This window comes from Pristiophorus japonicus, chromosome 2, assembly GCF_044704955.1.
Source record: "Pristiophorus japonicus isolate sPriJap1 chromosome 2, sPriJap1.hap1, whole genome shotgun sequence".
Taxonomy (NCBI): domain Eukaryota; kingdom Metazoa; phylum Chordata; class Chondrichthyes; family Pristiophoridae; genus Pristiophorus; species Pristiophorus japonicus.
This window is the reverse complement of record NC_091978.1, coordinates 159,802,160-159,820,464: the sequence shown is the minus strand read 5'-3', so window position 1 is coordinate 159,820,464 and position 18,305 is coordinate 159,802,160. Positions and strand designations below refer to the sequence as shown.

At 46.2% G+C, this 18,305-nt stretch overlaps 1 protein-coding gene across 2 annotated transcripts in view; it reads left to right on the top strand.

Annotated features, from left to right (window-relative positions):
- The first annotated feature begins 14,983 nt into the window (after nt 1–14,983).
- Nucleotides 14,984–18,305, top strand: part of LOC139241970 (ubiquitin-protein ligase E3A-like) — a 47,422-nt gene continuing 44,100 nt past the window's right edge. The window contains exons 1-2 of one of the 2 annotated variants that reach the window (XM_070870140.1): nt 14,984–15,163; nt 17,357–17,679. In XM_070870140.1, the coding sequence (XP_070726241.1) occupies nt 15,099–15,163; nt 17,357–17,679 (388 nt within the window). In that variant the 5' untranslated portion in view covers nt 14,984–15,098. The remainder of the gene's footprint in view (nt 15,164–17,356; nt 17,680–18,305) is intronic. The other variant, XM_070870139.1, reaches the window with a different exon arrangement.

Genomic DNA, 18,305 nt, shown 5'->3' with positions numbered 1-18,305 from the left:
ACCTCCCCTTTTCCTAATCTGTCACCATTCAGATAATAGTCTGTCTCTCTGTTTTTACCACCAAAGTGGATAACCTCACATTTATCCACATTATACTTCATCTGCCATGCATTTGCCCACTCACCTAACCTATCCAAGTCGCTCTGCAGCCTCACAGCATCCTCCTCGCAGCTCACACTGCCACCCAACTTAGTGTCATCCGCAAATTTGGAGATACTACATTTAATCCCCTCATCTAAATCATTAATGTACAGTGTAAACAGCTGGGGCCGCAGCACAGAACCTTGCGGTACCCCACTAGTCACTGCCTGCCATTCTGAAAAGTACCCATTTACTCCTACTCTTTGCTTCCTGTCTGACAACCAGTTCTCAATCCATGTCAGTACACTACCCCCAATCCCATGTGCTCTAACTTTGCACATCAATCTCTTGTGTGGGACCTTGTCGAACGCCTTCTGAAAGTCCAAATACACCACATCAACTGGTTCTCCCTTATCCACTCTACTGGAAACATCCTCAAAAAATTCCAGAAGATTTGTCAAGCATGATTTCCCTTTCACAAATCCATGCTGACTTGGACCTATCATGTCACCTCTTTCCAAATGCACTGCTATGACATCCTTAATAATTGATTCCATCATTTTACCCACTACCGATGTCAGGCTGACCGGTTTATAATTCCCTGTTTTCTCTCTCCCTCCTTTTTTAAAAAGTGGGGTTACATTGGCTACCCTCCACTCCATAGGAACTGATCCAGAGTCAATGGAATGTTGGAAAATGACTGTCAATGCATCCACTATTTCCAAGGCCACCTCCTTAAGTACTCTGGGATGCAGTCCATCAGGCCCTGGGGATTTATCGGCCTTCAATCCCATCAATTTCCCCAACACAATTTCCCGGCTAATAAGGATTTCCCTCAGTTCCTCCTCCTTACTAGACCCCCCGACCCCTTTTATAACCGGAAGGTTGTTTGTGTCCTCCTTCGTGAATACCGAACCAAAGTACTTGTTCAATTGGTCCGCCATTTCTTTGTTCCCCGTTATGACTTCCCCTGATTCTGACTGCAGAGGACCTACGTTTGTCTTTACTAACCTTTTTCTCTTTACATATCTATAGAAACTTTTGCAATCCGTCTTAATGTTCCCTGCAAGCTTCTTCTCATACTCCATTTTCCCTGCCCTAATCAAACCCTTTGTCCTCCTCTGCTGAGTTCTAAATTTCTCCCAGTCCCCAGGTTCGCTGCTATTTCTGGCCAATTTGTATGCCACTTCCTTGGCTTTAATACTATCCCTGATTTCCCTAGATAGCCACGGTTGAGCCATCTTCCCTTTTTTATTTTTATGCCAGACAGGAATGTACAATTGTTGTAGCTCATCCATGCGGTCTCTAAATGTCTGCCGTTGCCCATCCACAGTCAACCCCTTAAGTATCATTCGCCAATCCATCCCAGCCAATTCACACCTCATACCTTCAAAGTTAGCCTTCTGGACCATGGTCTCTGAATTAACTGTTTCATTCTCCATCCCAATGCAGAATTCCACCATATTATGGTCACTCTTCCCCAAGAGGTCTCGCACAACGAGATTGCTAATTAATCCTCTCTCATTACACAACACCCAGTCTAAGATGGCCTCCCCCCTAGTTGGTTCCTCGACATATTGGTCTAAAAAACCATCCCTTATGCACTCCAGAAAATCCTCCTCCACCGTATTGCTTCCAGTTTGGTTAGCCCAATCTATGTGCATATTAAAGTCACCCATTATAACTGCTGCACCTTTATTGCACGCACCCCTAATTTCCTGTTTGATGCCCTCCCCAACATCACTACTACTGTTTGGAGGTCTGTACACAACTCCCACTAACGTTTTTTGCCCTTTGGTGTTCTGCAGCTCTACCCATATAGATTCCACATCATCCAAGCTAATGTCCTTCCTAACTATTGCCTTAATCTCCTCCTTAACCAGCAATGCTACCCCACCTCCTTTTCCTATTATTCTATCCTTCCTGAATGTTGAATACCCCTGGATGTTGAGTTCCCAGCCCTGATCATCCTGGAGCCACGTCTCCGTAATCCCAATCACATCATATTTGTTAACATCTATTTGCACAGTTAATTCATCCACCTTATTGCAGATACTCCTTGCATTAAGACACAAAGCCTTTAGGCTTGTTTTTTTAACACCCTCTGTCCTTTTAGAATTTTGCTGTACAATGGCCCTTTTTGTTCTTTGCCTTCGGTTTCTCTGCCCTCCACTTTTCCTCATCTCCTTTCTGTCTTTTGTTTTTGCCTCCTTTTTGTTTCCCTCTATCTCCCTGCATTGGTTCCCATCCCCCTGCCATATTAGTTTAACTCCTCCCCAACAGCACTAGCAAACACTCCCCCGAGGACATTGGTTCCGATTCTGCCCAGGTGCAGACCGTCCGGATTGTACTGGTCCCACCTCCCCCAGAACCGGTTCCAATGCCCCAGGAATTTGAATCCCTCCCTGCTGCACCATTGCTCAAGCCACGTATTCATCTGAGCTATCCTGCGATTCCTACTCTGACTAGCACGTGGCACTGGTAGCAATCCCGAGATTACTACTTTTGAGGTCCTACTTTTTAATTTAGCTCCTAGCTCCTTAAATTCATTTCGTAGGAACTCATCCCTTTTTTTACCTATGTCATTGGTACCAACGTGCACCACGACAACTGGCTGTTCTCCCTCCCTTTTTAGAATGTCCTGCACCCGCTCCGAGACATCGTTGACCCTTGCACCAGGGAGGCAACATACCATCCTGGAGTCTCGGTTGCGGCCGCAGAAACGCCTATCTATTCCCCTTACAATTGAATCCCCTATCACTATCGCTCGCCCACTCTTTTTCCTGCCCTCCTGTGCAACAGAGCCAGCCACGGTGCCATGAACTTGGCTGCTGCTGCCCGCTCCTGATGAGTCATCCCCCTCAACAGCACTCAAAGCAGTGTATCTGTTTTGCAGTGGGATGACCACAGGGAACGTGCACTACCTTCCTTGCACTACTCTTCCTGCTGGTCTTCCATTCCCTCGCTGGCTGTGGACCCTTCTCCTGCGGTAAGACCAACTCGCTACACGTGATACTCACATCATTCTCAGAATCGTGGATGCTCCAGAGTGAATCCACCTTCAGCTCCAACTCCGCAACGCGGACCGTCAGTAGCCGGAGGTGGACACACTTCCCGCACATGAAGTCGTCAGGGACACTGGTGTTGTCCCCGTGTTCCCACATGGTACAGGAGGAGCATATCACGTGACCGAGCTGTCCTGCCATGACTTAACCCTTAGGTACACTTAAATTGGCGACAACAATGTTAAAAGTTACTGACTAATAAAGAAAAAGAAAAACTACTCACCAATCAGCAGCCAATCACTTACCACGTTGGCTGTGACGTCACCTTTTGATTTCTTTCTACTTCTTTTTTGACTTCTCTCAGCTGGAGCTGCACCGGTACGTCTCTCTCGACTCCCGCCTCTCTCGACGCTCCCCGGACTGCTGAGCCTTTTATAGGCCGCTGCCTCTCTCGACTCTCTCGACGCTCCCCGGACTGCTGAGCCTTTTATAGGCCGCTGTCTCTCTCGACTCCCGCCTCTCTCGACGCTCCCCGGACTGCTGAGCCTTTTATAGGCCGCTGCCTCTCTCGACTCTCGCCTCTCTCGACGCTCCCCGGACTGCTGAGCCTTTTATAGGCCGCTGTCTCTCTCGACTCCCGCCTCTCTCCACGCTCCCCGGACTGCTGAGCCTTTTATAGGCCGCTGCCTCTCTCGACTCTCTCGACGCTCCCCGGACTGCTGAGCCTTTTATAGGCCGCTGTCCCTCTCGACTCCCGCCTCTCTCGACGCTCCCCAGACTGCTGAGCCTTTTATAGGCCGCTGCCTCTCTCGACTCTCGCCTCTCTCGACGCTCCCCGGACTGCTGAGCCTTTTATAGGCTGCTGTCTCTCTCGACTCCCGCCTCTCTCGACGCTCCCCGGACTGCTGAGCCTTTTATAGGCCGCTGCCTCTCTCGACTCGCTCCAATGGCCGGCCGACAGGTCCCCCAGACAGGGCGGGCGCTAATGTTAGTCTGTTTACTGTTTCGCTTACGGATTCTTCCCTATTTTATGGCTTGTTATAGCAGTCCCTTCGTATGACTCATACCTGACTTCGCTTTTCCCGTAACTCGTGTTTGACCACACTCTGAGTAACCTCTTTTTGTGTCGACACTGCAAGTATTGCAGATTGACATTTCTTTCAGCTATCTTCCCATGATTCTCTTTAGCACTTGACACATTCACAATCCCTCTATTCACATTCTCATTCCCCCCTTTTATCATTCCATGATAACCCTGGTGACTATTCCAGGAGTATCGCACTCTCTTTCCTGATCATCCTTGTCGAGTCGGTCTTTAGTTTGCTGGATCATAACCTGGGAGCCCATGGCCACAAGAGGGTTTGCTAACCTTGCCATCATGACTTTACAACAAAGGTTAAAGCAACCAATAATCAAGCAACAGGTAATTATTACTATGATGAGAATAATTGCCCCATGCATTAGATAGGATCCCCAGAATCCACCTAATAGCCAATCAAACCAGCTAGATCCTCCTGCTGGCGTGGATAACTTCTTTACCTCCCTTCTTATGTGATCAGCGAGATTGGTTATGTTTTCTGAACTATCGGGAATGTAAGTGCAACATTCAGATCTATCAGGGCACATGTCCCTCCTTTCTCAGCTAACAGGTAATCGAGGGCCATTCGGTTTTGTAATGCTACGGTCCGTATTGCTACCATTTTGACCGTGATGTCCTCCAGAGCTTCAGCAGTATAGTTAGCTATCTGTTCCAATACCCTCTCTAGGTTCTGTACTTCATCCATGGTGCATCCTATCCAGAATGGGAACAGCATGACCCCAAAGAACCTCTCGACGGGGGTAAGGGCTCGCCTGTGTCGGCTGGAGGCATGTGCTTCCGCCAGAGTACGTGTTTGCCGCACAAATGGCACCATATATCCCAAATAGCAGGACCCTGTCCATCGTCTAGGTAACCAGGGATATGCCCTATGCCCGCACACAAAATACGTGCCATTATACGCTGCCTTTTCGTATATTGTGTTGGGGTCCCAAGACTGGGCCCACAGACCTCCACCTGTTTTATTCGGAAGGCGAGAGAGGATAGTGACTCGTGCACCTGTTGTGATGTTGAGGTTGTGTGGGCAATCGCTGTACCCTATGATATGTCCCTTGCTGCTGGTGTCATTTCGGGTTAAACATATGGTCCCGGTTGGCCTCCCGATCCCCGAGATATTGGTCAGGACTAAGAATGGGGGTTCCTTTTTATGGTCATAGGGTGGTTGGTACCATCCCTGCAACGTTTGACTAATGGGGTACCCAGCACTCTCCCTCTTGGTGACGTCCCCGTGGTTGTCCACACGGTAACGGTATGATGCTCCTCCTGCCCTCCGTGATCCCTCTCTTAACCCGCCTTTCATCTTTCGTAGTTGCATTGGCCCCCCTTTTATCATGCTATTCTGGCTCAGAAGCCACTTGACAGTCTCAGTTAGGGTCAGTGGAACGGGGCGCAAAGGAATTCCCCCTTTCGAATGTATAGGGATATGTGAGCACACCCAGCAACTAGAAAAGTTACCATTTCGCGCATAAACATAAGACATATATAGGAACGTGTTTACATGGAGCTCTCGTTTCAGTCTCGCTTCCCACGCGCCACACCTGAAGTACACCAACGCTACTATACAGACTGTGGCACACAGACACAGTTTCTTCTTATCACTCTAGGTTAACAATTACTCGATAACAAAATGTTTCTTGTAGCGTCTCTATGGACAAGGATAAATAGTCCGAATATTTTGCTGATTCAAAGAGTTCGGTTTTCTCGCCTCTCTCAGGTCACCGTCGGTGTAGCTGGTTGTCTATCACTACGGGCAGGGATTCAACTGTTCTCCTCTGGACCCACTCGGTTAGTTGGGACGCTCCTAGGAAGGACCTTATTCAGCTATGGAGAAGAGGAAGTCTGGAACAGAAACAGGGATTAGGACAACCAGTAAAATAGGTTTGTTAGAGGGTGGTGAGCTTGCAGTGGTGCAGGTGAACCCAGGTGCTCCTCCCCTTAACCTTGGCTGCAGTGGGGGTAGTAAGCAACACCTGAAAAGGCCCCTCCCATCGTGGCTCTAATCCTTTCCGAATCCATTTCTTAATCAGGACATACTTCCCTGGTGCCACGAGGGACGATTCGGGCAAAACTGGGAGGTCGAGGTGAGCATCTCGAACCTGGTTGTGGGCTATTCGCAGAGCCTGAGTCAGGGAAAGAACATAGGTGGTCATTTCCTCAGTCATGTGGTGGAATTGGACAGTGGAGGGGACATTCTAATTCCATGGGGTCCTAAGGGGCCGACCATAAATGACCTCAGCGGGGGTCAGTCTAGCCTTACCGGTGGGAGTAGTTCGGATCTGGAATATGGCTATGGGAAGGAGTTTGAGCCAATTGAGTCCGGTTGATGCTACCAGTTTTGCAAGCTTAGTTTTAAGAGTTTGATTAGCACGTTCAACTAGTCCCGCAGCTTGGGGTCGGTAGGCACAATGCAGCTGCCGGTTAATGCGCATCTGGGAACAGAATTCTTTGTTAACTTGGCCAATAAAGTGAGGGCCATTATCGGAACTCAGTCGAGCTGGGATACCATATCTAGGAACAATTTCTCTCATTAACACCTTAACAACAGTTTGAGCCTTATTGTCCAGGGTAGGGTAAGCTTTGATCCATTTGCTAAACACATCTACTGTTACTAACACATATTTGTAACACTGAACTCTTTGCAACTCAATGTAGTCCAACTGCAAGGTCTCAAAGGGACCTTCTGGTAGGGGCGTCTTACCCCAATCACAGGGGACTCCCTTCCCTGGATTATGCTGTTGGCAAACAAGACAGCGACTACTGATGTTCTGGGCCAGCGCCTGGAGTCTAGGGTGCCACCAAGTGGCCAAAAGCGTGTCACTTGTTGTCCTTGCTCCACAATGAGTAGCAAAGTGCATACATTCAATAACCCATAGGGCCAACTCGTCAGACATGCAAGTCTGTTCCGCGGGAGTGGTCCAGAGTTTAGAAACATTGTCATAAGTACATCCATAATCTTTTCACAACAGTTTATCTTTTTCAGGAGCGTCCCCCTGTGCTTTAATGACATCTTGGATGGTTGACATTGGTTTTTCCGAGGCTGACTTATCCTTTGCAAGATTTTTAATCTGACTCATCATTCTAGGCACCACCATTTGTTGTCCGCGAGAGGCCTGTTTGGCCTCTCTGTAGCACAGCGGTTTCCTATGTCAACCGGAGATTTTCCAGTAGTGTGGGCGGTACACTTGACAATGGCAATACGCTTGGGGAGCATGAGGGCCTGCAACAAGTCTGATACTAGTTGCCTATGGGATATCTCATTTCCATTTGAGGTTAAGAATCCCCTGTTTTTCCATAATTGTCCGAAATCATGGGCTACCCCAAAGGCATACCTAGAGTCGGTATAGATATTGACCTTGAGGTCTTTAGCTAAGATACAGGCTCGAGTGAGAGTGAATAGTTCAGCTTGTTGGGCGGAATAGGCGGTCTCAAAGGCGGCAGATTCCAGGACCTGATTCTCCTGGTCTACTATGGCGTATCCCGAAATTTGTCCGCCTTCTGGGTCAATGGAAGAGCTTCCGTCAACATACATAATACAGTCGGGGTCCTCCATTGGTACATCAACTAAATCTTCCCTGACCGAGGTGGCCTCTTGAATTAAAGATAGACAGTCGTGACTCGGTTCTTCCTCATCTTGGGGTGGCTCGGTAAGAAAACAGGCCGGATTAATGGCAGTACAGTGCTGAAAGGTCAGCTTAGGATTATTTAGTAGGTAGATCTCATATCTGCTTTGCCTGGCCATGGTAAGATGTTGAGTCTGCAGTTGACCCAGGAGGGCAGCTACGGAGTGAGAGGTATATACAACAATATCCTGCTGGAGGGTAAGGTTGGCGGCGGATTGAAGGCTATTGTAGATGGCGGTTAATATTTGAGTACATACAGGGTGTCCCAAGGCAACGGGGTCTATTTTGGAAGAGTAGTAGACAACAGGCCTATGCTTATCCCCGTGTTTCTGAGTTAAGACAGCGGTAGCACAATCTTTCAAGATCGTACAATACAGTTGAAAGGGCCGGTCATAGAGGGGCCGGCCCAAAGCCGGAGCTTGCAGCAAGGCTGTCTTGAGTTCCTTAAAGGCTTGGACGTCTGCGGTTTCTATTTCAAAGCTGCCTTCCTTGTTTGTGTGCGGTGTGAGGTGCTTAGTCATCAGGGCAACATTAGGGATCCAGGATCTACAGTAATTGATCATCCCCAACCACTGCCGCATTTGTTTAGCCGTGCTAGGGACTGGAAACTGGCAGATGGGTTTGACTCGGCTAGCCTCCAAGGCTCGGTGAGTGCCTGATAAAATGATCCCAAGAAATTTGACGTGAGACTGGCCAATTTTGACCTTTGATGGTGAAACTATGTATCCCAGGGAGGACAAGTAATTCAGTAACTGGTTAGCATCCTCCTGATTACTTGGTTCATCTGCGCTGGCTATCAGTAAATCGTCCACATATTGAATTAAAGTGGATCCCTTAGTCAGCGTGAGGGACTGTAACTGTTCCTGCAGGCACCTTGAGAACAAGGTCGGGGAGTGGATGAACCCTTGGGGAAGTCTAGTCCATGCATATTGCTGTCCCTGGTAAGTGAAGGCGAACAGGTACTGACTCATCTGGGCTAGCGGCAAAGCGAAGAAGGCGTGTTGGACGTCTATTATTGCGAAGATCTTGGTGTTTGCTGGGATTAACGACAGTATCTGTGCTGGGTTGGGAACCAGAGCGTGTAAGGGCTGGACGATAGCATTGATGGCTCGAAGGTCTTGGAACAAACGGAACTGATTTGTTTTGCCTGGCTTAGGGACTGCCAGTTTTGGTGTATTACACGGGGACTGACATTGAACCAAAATCCCCTGTTCCACTAGTTCCTTGATTCCGCATTATAGACTGCGATGGTAGTTCGGAGATAATCTATAAACTTGACAGGTTCTTTTTTTCGATCTGGCATACTGGCCAGAATGGTCATGATTTCATTCGGTTTCCAAGGCACATAAACATCTATAGTGGGGTGTGCTGCAGCCTGTTGTGCATCAGGGTTTGGCATTGGTCGAACTGGGAATTGCTGCCGGGGCTTTGGGGTGGGGACGTCAGTCTCGGAGGACGTTTCTTGGTCGGAGGGTGGCTCGGAGCCGTCGGGGCCCTCCTGTTTCAGTCCCCTACACTTCCACCAATTGTCGTCATGGCCGGGTGAGGGTCGTGATCGGCGAGAGGGTCTGTTTTGCCTTTCGCGGTTGGTATTTTGACTCGCTGATTCGCGAGACTGCCTATTCGGTTATCATTACCTCCTACCGCCGGAGTGTAGGGTGGAGGTTGACGGGAAGGTGGCTGTGTAAGGGGCCAGGGGCTGCGGGAGGCGCCGTCGGGCACCGAGTCAGTGACCATTCCTCAATTTCATCATCAGCCTCGGTCAACGCAAAGCCAACCATTTGACTACGTAGTCTGTCGATACCCTTCTCAGAGGTCCCAGTGGAACTCTTAGTACGTTTTTCGTGCGCGCACTCTTTCTTTAAGACGTCTACGGTTTTAACATGTCCTCCCTCCATCAATGAGAATCCTAATTTAGTGGCATTTTCCTGCCAACTTGACAGAAGGAAGTGATTCATCCGAATAAATCCACACCTGCGTTTCTAACTTAAAATGTAATTCAATAAGGTTCACGCTCTTAAACTTCCCACATACAGAACACTACGAAGGGTTAAAAAAACTTTCACTCTGTTTGAAAAAGTGGGTGGAGCTAAAACAAACCACAACTCCCCGGTTTCCCAAACAGGCTTTCATTCTGCAGTCAAAATCACACAAGTACTTCTCATTCAAAACAGACGTTCACAAAAGTCTCTCTTCTTTCCTATTAATTGTTTTGGCCGGCTCTATTTTTGGATCCATGATCTTTCAGGGAATTCAGGTAGTTTTATCTAAATTACCCATCCTCGCGTCGCCCCGCGTAGGATCAGGGTCCTAATTAATCCCGATTGTCCCTGCGTCACCCCGCGGTGGAATAAGTTATCTTATCCAGAGCCTAGGTGGACCAAGTGATATACAAGATCGACGCCGTACCTGGCATAAGTACAATTTTAAATTTACACAGTCCCGTGTCGCCCCGCGGCTTAATTTTACCTAATTTCCTAACCTCCGCGTCGCCACGCGGTTCTCTTATTCGCGTCGCCGCGCGATAAGCCTTACTTAATTCCCCTCATGTCGCCATGCGATTTCCTAAGTTTAGAAGGTATTCGCCAGATTGACCTGGATCTCGTTGAGACACTACCTGAGAACCAGCGAGTGGCCAGACTTTCCTCAGACTTTTGGAACTGAAGTGGTATTTAAAGTATGCTCACTCCAATGGCCACTTTCCTCCCGTCTCGTCCGAGGCTAGTTCGGCTCTTAGTTCGCAAGTTTTCGGCAGTCGTCTGTTGAGATCCCACTTCTGACACCAAATGATAATACGGATTCTTTTTCCCTCAATCTGCTTCAGCGAATACACTGACACGAATACCCATGTTGCCTTTTCTGTAAAAGATCTTTATTGAAGATTCTCCGATCGGGACTTGTCAAGATAAAGGAACACACTCTATTAGAGCTTGTTCAACTCCCTCAGGACAAGTCTCGTTACAACGCGAAACCACAGCAGTTATACATTTTCAAAACAGAACACATTTGATTAGCACTTAGTTCATCCAATCACTTTCTGCTTCCCCCAGAATACATCCAATGGCAGGCCGACAGGTCCCCCAGACAGGGCGGGCGCTAATGTTAGTCTGTTTACGGTTTCGCTTACGGATTCTTCCCTATTTTATGGCTTGTTATAGCAGTCCCTTCGTATGACTCATACCTGACTTCGCTTTTCCCGTAACTCGTGTTTGACCACACTCTGAGTAACCTCTTTTTGTGTCGACACTGCAAGTATTGCAGATTGACATTTCTTTCAGCTATCTTCCCATGATTCTCTTCACCACTTGACACATTCACAATCCCTCTATTCACATTCTTAGAATGAGGCCAGATACAAATTGTTAAGCACCTTTATTTCACAGTAAGGTGAATGTACAGAATAGTTATTATAATCAGACTCACTTAGTTCAAATAGTAAAACTTATTATTTTGTCATAAAGCAAAGTAAAGAACACGCCACATTACTGCATGAGTGGGTTGTCTTCCTTGACTTACATAAAATGGCTACTAACTTGCAGCATTTTAAATCTCTTCGCCTCAGTGAAATCCCTCACAGCTTTCTCCTTAGCAAACCTGACTGTCTTTGAATCCATCCTGTTTCAAAAAAATAACTACCTGTGCAGTGTCTTGTTTTAGATGAGCTCAGTGGTCAAACTATTACCCGAGTCAGAAGGCTGTGGGATCAAGCCCCTCTCCATAGATTTGAGCATATAATCTAGGCTGACACTTCAGTGCAGTCCTGATGCAGTTCTGCATTGTCAGAGGTGCCAACTTGCAGATGAGACATGAAAACTACATAATCCCTCAATGTAAAAGCTCCCTCAACCAACACCACCAAATCAAAAAAATTATCTGGTAATTTTACTCATTGATGTCCACAAATTGACTGTTGCATTTGCCTACATTACAAACAGTGACTACAAATTAAAGTACTTCATTGGCTATGAAGCGCTTCAGGATGTCCTGAGGATGTGAAAGGCGCTATGGATATAAATGCACTCGTAGAATGGGAAAAACTCTGGCAAATGGTATTTAACATTTGCAGCAATATGCATGTGGGTAAGACCAATACCAAGTATTCTTACACTTTACATGGAACAGAACTGAAATCGGTTGAGAGAAAAGGATGATGGCGTTATAGTTCATAATTTGCTAAAGATTGCTTTGGTTAACACTTCATGTTCCATCATGCTGCAGTTGGATTAGCGGCATGATAGAACGTAAAGCCATGCATGGCAGCTTCAGTTGGAGGGAGGAGCATTGAATCAGATTTTAATCAGCCCCAGGATGTCAATGTGCTGCTTCTAAGAACAGGCCATGAGCGTAATGGGCCTTGTTCATGAATGAGAGACTATATTGTAGGGTAATGTGAAGAATCAGGATAGTGGAAAGCTCATTGCAAAAATTTGGCAGTTTGGGAGGGGAGGTTAGAGGAGACTTGCTGTGCAGAGGATGTGAATAGGTTGCAAGGGAGAAAAGTGAGATGGGGAGAAGTCCGGCTGACAGATGGGTGAGAAAGGTGTCAGGGGAGAATAGGGTGTTTCCTCACTTCAGGCACAGAAAGGTTGTGAATCTTCCCAATAAGGACAACAGCATAAGTGCGGTAGAAGGGAAAAAAGAGCTCAGTGGAGGAATAGCCACAATGGGTGGGACTGGAGAACAAGGCAGTAATGCAGTACTTTGTTGGAAAGGATCAGGGTCGTAAGAGAACTGAAAATAGGGGCAAGAAGTGAATAGAGGTGGAGGTATTTGGGTCCAGAGCAGCTGCCATTACACGCAATGGGCAGAAACTACACGATTACATTACTAGGATTTCAGATGCAAGAGGTCAGGACGATTGTTGTTGAAGCAGTTCAGTAGGCTTCAGGGTGAGAGGGAAAGAGGTGGAGGAAGTTTATTTGGTGGAGTCCTGAGAATGGGGGACCGAATCTGTTGCTGGGGTGGCAGTTGGGGGACAAGGGTCTGTTGGTGTTTGGATGGTCAGCTTGATGACGTAGACAACTTGCATTTATATAACGTCTTTAATATAGTAAAATGCTCCAAGGTGCTTCACAGGTGCTTGATTGAACAAAATTATACACCGAGCCACATAAGGAGATATTAGGACAATGACCAAAAGCTTGGTCAAAGAGGTAATTTAAAGGAAGAGAGGTAAAGAGGGGGCATGGTTAGGGATGGAATTCCAGAGCTTAGCATCTTGGCAGCTGAAAGTATGACCGCCAATAGTGGAGTGATTAAAATAGGGGATGCACAAGCAACCAGAATTGTAATAGCGCAGAGATCTCGGAGGGTTGTGGAGCTGGAGGAGGTTACGGCAATAGGGAGAGTTGAGGCCATGGAGGATTGAAAGCATTGACGAGAATTTTAAAATTGAGGTGTTGCCGGACTGGGAATCAATGTAGGTCAGCGGGCTCAGGGGTGATGGGTGAACAGGACTTAGTGTAAGTTAGGTCATGGCAACAGAGTTTTGGATGAGTTCAAATTTATGAAAGGTGAAAGATGGGAGGCCAGCCAGGAGTGTATTGGAATATTCAAGTCTAGAGATAAACAAAGGCATGGTTGAGGGTTTCAGCAGCAAACGAGGACAGTTAGTTGGGGAGCCCAAGGGTTTTAGATGTCGCCGAGACGGTGCATGTGGTAAATGTAACCCACATACCTCAATTCTCACTCTGGAATAGCAAGTTTCCTGGGGAAAGGGAAAAACTTGCATTTATATAGTGTCTTTCACAACCACCAGACTATTAAAGTACTTAATAGCTAATGAAGTACTTTTGAAGTGTAGTTACTGTTGCACTGTAGGAAACGCAGCCACCAGTTTGCGCTCAGCAAGCTCCAACTCTTTTGGGGTAAACAAAATTAAACATTAAATCAAGTGCCCCCCGATCTGGGGGACACTCCAAACACTTTTGGCATGCCCTTTTTTTTGTGTTTTTTTTGGTGATTTTTGTGGGGTTTTTTGTTGTTTTTTTTGGGCAGTAAAACCATAATTTACAAGTGCCCCCTATAAAAGGGGAGGGGGACACTAAAACCGGCAGTTAAAACAAATTAAATTTTAAAACATATAAAATCAAATTAAAATTTGGTTGCCAGGGGTAACGATGCACTCCAGTCCCTCCGGCGCCCACCTCTCGCGGAAGGCCGCGAGCTCCTTCTCCAAGGACACCCTGGCGCGGGTAACAAATTAGGTTGTAATGAATGTCAGAATGGGGAATCAAACTCACTCCTCCAAAACAAACTGCGATTGTGAATGCAGCACCTTAAACCGTTCAGCCATCCTGACTGTTGCAAGCTCCCACAGCTCTTTTGGGGACAAAAAGTAAACATTAAATCAAGTGCCCCCCCCCGATTTGGGGGACACTCCAAACATTTTGCAAAGCCCTTTTTTGTGTTTTTTTTGTTTTTTGTAGTTTTATTTTGGGCACTAATATCATAATTTTTTCAAGTGCTCCCTATAAAAGGGGAGGGGGACACTAAAACCGGCATTTAAAATAAATTAGACTTTAAAACATCTAAAATCAAATTAAAATTTGGTTGCCAGGGGTAATAATGCACTCCAGTCCCTCCGGTGCCCACCTCTCGCGGAAGGCCGCGATCGTACCGGTGGACACCGCGTGCTCCATCTCTAAGGACACCCTGGCGCGGATAACAAATTAGGTCGTAATGAATGTCAGAATGGGGAATCAAACTCACTCCTCCAAAGCAAACTGCGATTGTGAACGCAGCACCTTAAACCGCTCAGCCATCCTGACTGTTGCAAGCTTCCACAAACAGCAATGTGAATGACCAGATAATTTGTTTTAGTGATGTTGATTGAGGGATAAATATTAACCAGGACACAGGGATAACTCCCCTGCTCTTCTTTGAAATAGCACCATGGGATCTTTTACATCTAGAGGTCAGACAAGGCCTCGGCTTAACGCCTCATCCAAAAGACAGCACTCCCTCAGTACCGCAAGGGAGTGTCTGCCTAGATTTTTGTGCTCGAATCTCTGGAGTAGGCCAATGAACCCACAACTTTCTAACTCAGAAGGCGCGAGTACTACCCACTGAGCCACAGCTGAGGCGGGGACATGTGCAGAACTCAGGGCACGCCTGACCCTGGCCCTGCTGCCGAGTGCGTGAGGCGGCTGCCGGAAGCTGGCTGTGCAGCGCGGCGCGGCAGGGCCGGAAGCTGCGGGAGGGGCTGGGCGGGAATGTGTCGGATGTTTACGGTGGAAGCGGCCGCAGTCGGCTTCTAGTATTTTCGCTCGCCGCCGTCTCCCTCCCCGGCCTCGCATGACTTCCCCTGACACCAACGCTCCCGTCACGCTGCTCGCGCCTTCCCCGGCGACTCTGAAGCGGTGAGTGCCGCCGACTGTAGCGGGGCCGGGCTTTCACCGACCGGGAACAGTGCGAGAAATCGAGCACGCAAGAGCTCGTCTGGCCCAGGCAAGCCGCGCTTGTTGCGGCCTGGGTGGCCAGGCCTTGGCTTAACACGGACAAGGTCTTAGCCTCTGAAGCGCAGGATTGTTTTACTTTCTTGCGGTTTCCAGGCTGTTACCAACGTAGGTCCAGTCATGTCCGCGGTATCGCGGCGTCTTTTCAGTGAAAATAAGTAAACCCGGAAGGCTCGGCGGCGTGTTTGCCTTAACTTCCCGACACGTAAGGTGATGTGAGAAGGCGTCAAATTAATTCTGCAATAATACCAGTTCAGAATTCGTCTTCTCAATGTGCGCAAGTTTGTGTTTATGCGCAGCAGATCTTGTCTAATCACAAACGTCCCAAAGATCACTCTTAAAAGATCTGGGTTCCCAGAACGAAAACACTTTTATTTTATGCAGCTCTTTTATCTCACTACAGTGCAAACAAGTCCTGAGGTGACCAGATAATCTTTTTTATGTGCGTGAAGTTGGTTGAGGTATAAAGATTGGCCAGGACATCGGGACCCCCCCCCCCCCCCCCCGTTCTTCAAATAGTGCCATAGGATCTTTTTATCTGATTTGCAGGAGATCTCCGTTGTACTAGCCATTGAAGTTTATTTCTGATGAGGGGTCGTCGACCCGAAACGTTAACTCTGCTTTCTCTCCATAGATGCTGCCTGACCCGCTGAGATTTCTAGCATTTTCTGTTTTTATTCCAGATTCCAACATCCACAGTATTTTGCTTTTGTATTGAAGTTTACTTAGCAGCTTATGGCCTTTTTAGATTTATACAACAGGTTTTTCTTAAAATACTGGTTAGGATTTGTAAATGCCATCTTGCAAATGAGGGGAAAGGATATGAGAATTATGATTAGAACTATTTTGCTTGTATGGAGAGTAAATACCAACATGGACTGGTTGGTCTGAAGGGCCTGTTTCTGTGTTGTCATTTCTATTTCTTACTGATTGATGATGGGTGTCATCAGCACTAACAAGGAAGCAAGTGCCCCCTCTTAAAGGATTAATACCAATAAAACTGTAACTTAAACCAAAACTTTTAAATTAAACTTAGATCAAATAAAAATTTGGTTTTGAGGGTTGTTGTCATTTCTAGATATTTCTGTTCATTGAAAAGCTAATAGACCAGAAGCCAGAATTAGATCAATTTAAAGGTGTAGAGTGCTTCCCTCCACCCTTTTATAGAAAGGTTTTGAGTCTTGTATGTGATAAATTCATCACCTTTTATATACAATATGAAATCTATGGAACAATAATCCAGTTTCAATAGGAAGACTAATAGAGCAGTATGCAAAATGCAAAATTCACTTTAAAAAAAAAACGTTGTTTTCCTTTTAGGTACAATTTTCTCGATCCTTGCTAATGCTGTAACACTAGAAACTAGGAGATGTACTAGGTGGCTGGGGAATGACTACTTTTTCCCTCTTCCTTGCTTTTAGAAAGAATCTGGTCTTTATTTTAAACTCCCTGTGCACAGCTGAGTTCAGGACCTAACTCTGGAAATCATGGGTAGATGCCAGTGTTCCATATTGCTGTGCAACAGGATTTATCTTCCTTTATAATGTGCTGATCAAAATGGTGGTGATTATTACCTGTTATTAAGCTTCAGAGTTTTCTAGATAGAACATTTTGCATTAATTAAAGTTTGATTTTTGCAATCAATTTTCCAGGTAAATGCCTGTAACTCTTATTTCCAGATTTCCTTATATGGGGTACTCTTCTGCAAATATTGAAACACTCTGGATCCATTTGTCCCAATCGCTGCAAAGTAAACAGTGCTATTATTTTTACTTAGTATGTGGCAACAGAAATAACAATCTAATAATTGAACCAATACAAAAAATATAGAACTAGATGGCCTCTTGGATCTCAGTGTGAAACCTAGGCTCTAACTTGCATAATTGCAGCTAGGCTTAATGCAACTTGAGTAATTTGATTTTAATTGTAATATGTAAACATAATAATTAGGAGTGAACAGTTGTCTGTGTACTGAAGTCAGAGAATACTTGCTTACATGAAGAGTTAGCTCACAAGTAGATGTTCTGACAGCTCAATATATTCCTACTGAAGTTAAGACTTTAACATTGATCTACATCATTTTTTTATTTCTTGCAGGAAGCGAGAAGCTGCCAAGCAATTGATTGAAAGTTACTATTGTCAATTAACAAAAGGCTGTGGAAATGAGTTCTGTGCCAATGAGAACTGTGCTTCCTGCCCAGGTTTCAAGCAGTTGGACAATAATCGAGCTGCAGCCAGAGCTCTGGAGTTGTATCGGACCAGGGCAGAGCTATGCGCAGCTTGGCCCACTAAGAAGCCGAGATCTTTGCTTTCCCAAAATGTTTCACATGACAAGTACAAACATAAAAACTACAAGGCTGTTGAGGAGAGTGACTTTGATGTGATCTGTACTAAGAAACCGCAACATGACAACTTTCAAAGTAAGGCTCTGTTTTTCCTTGTAGGGTAAATATTAATTGTCAAAAAGTTGTGGGTTTTTTAACTTGAGTTACTGTATTGCTTATTTTATCGCATTGCTATTCAATGAGATCATCAAATACTAAATCAAAATTGGCTTTAAATATACTCTTTGTCTTTCTGAAGAGCCCAATGAGGCAACCGTTGCTGCTTCCTTATGAGCAGCAACCCCAATTGCATCATTCTCCCCTCTTTCTGACTTTACCACCCACTGAGCTTGCTGGGTGCTAACATCGCTATTCTCCTCCCCCTGTCCTTGATGATTTGTATTGGCTCTTGGTCCACCAACATCTAAAGTTTAAAATTCCCATCCTCATGTTTAAATCCCTTCATGCCTTGCCTGTCCCTATCTCTGTAACCTGCTCCAGCCATGCAACTTCCCTCTCCATTCTTCAGACGCTGGCCTTTTCTGCATTCTTTTTTTCCTTCATTCCACTATTGGCGGCTGTGTATTGAGTCATTTAGGGACCACACCTTTCCTCCCAAACCCTCACTTTTCCTCTTCGTCTTTCCACCTCTCTTTTTATCGCTTTCTTAAAACCCAGTTCTTTGACTAAGCTTTAGGTCACCACTTCTTTGTCCAGCGTAC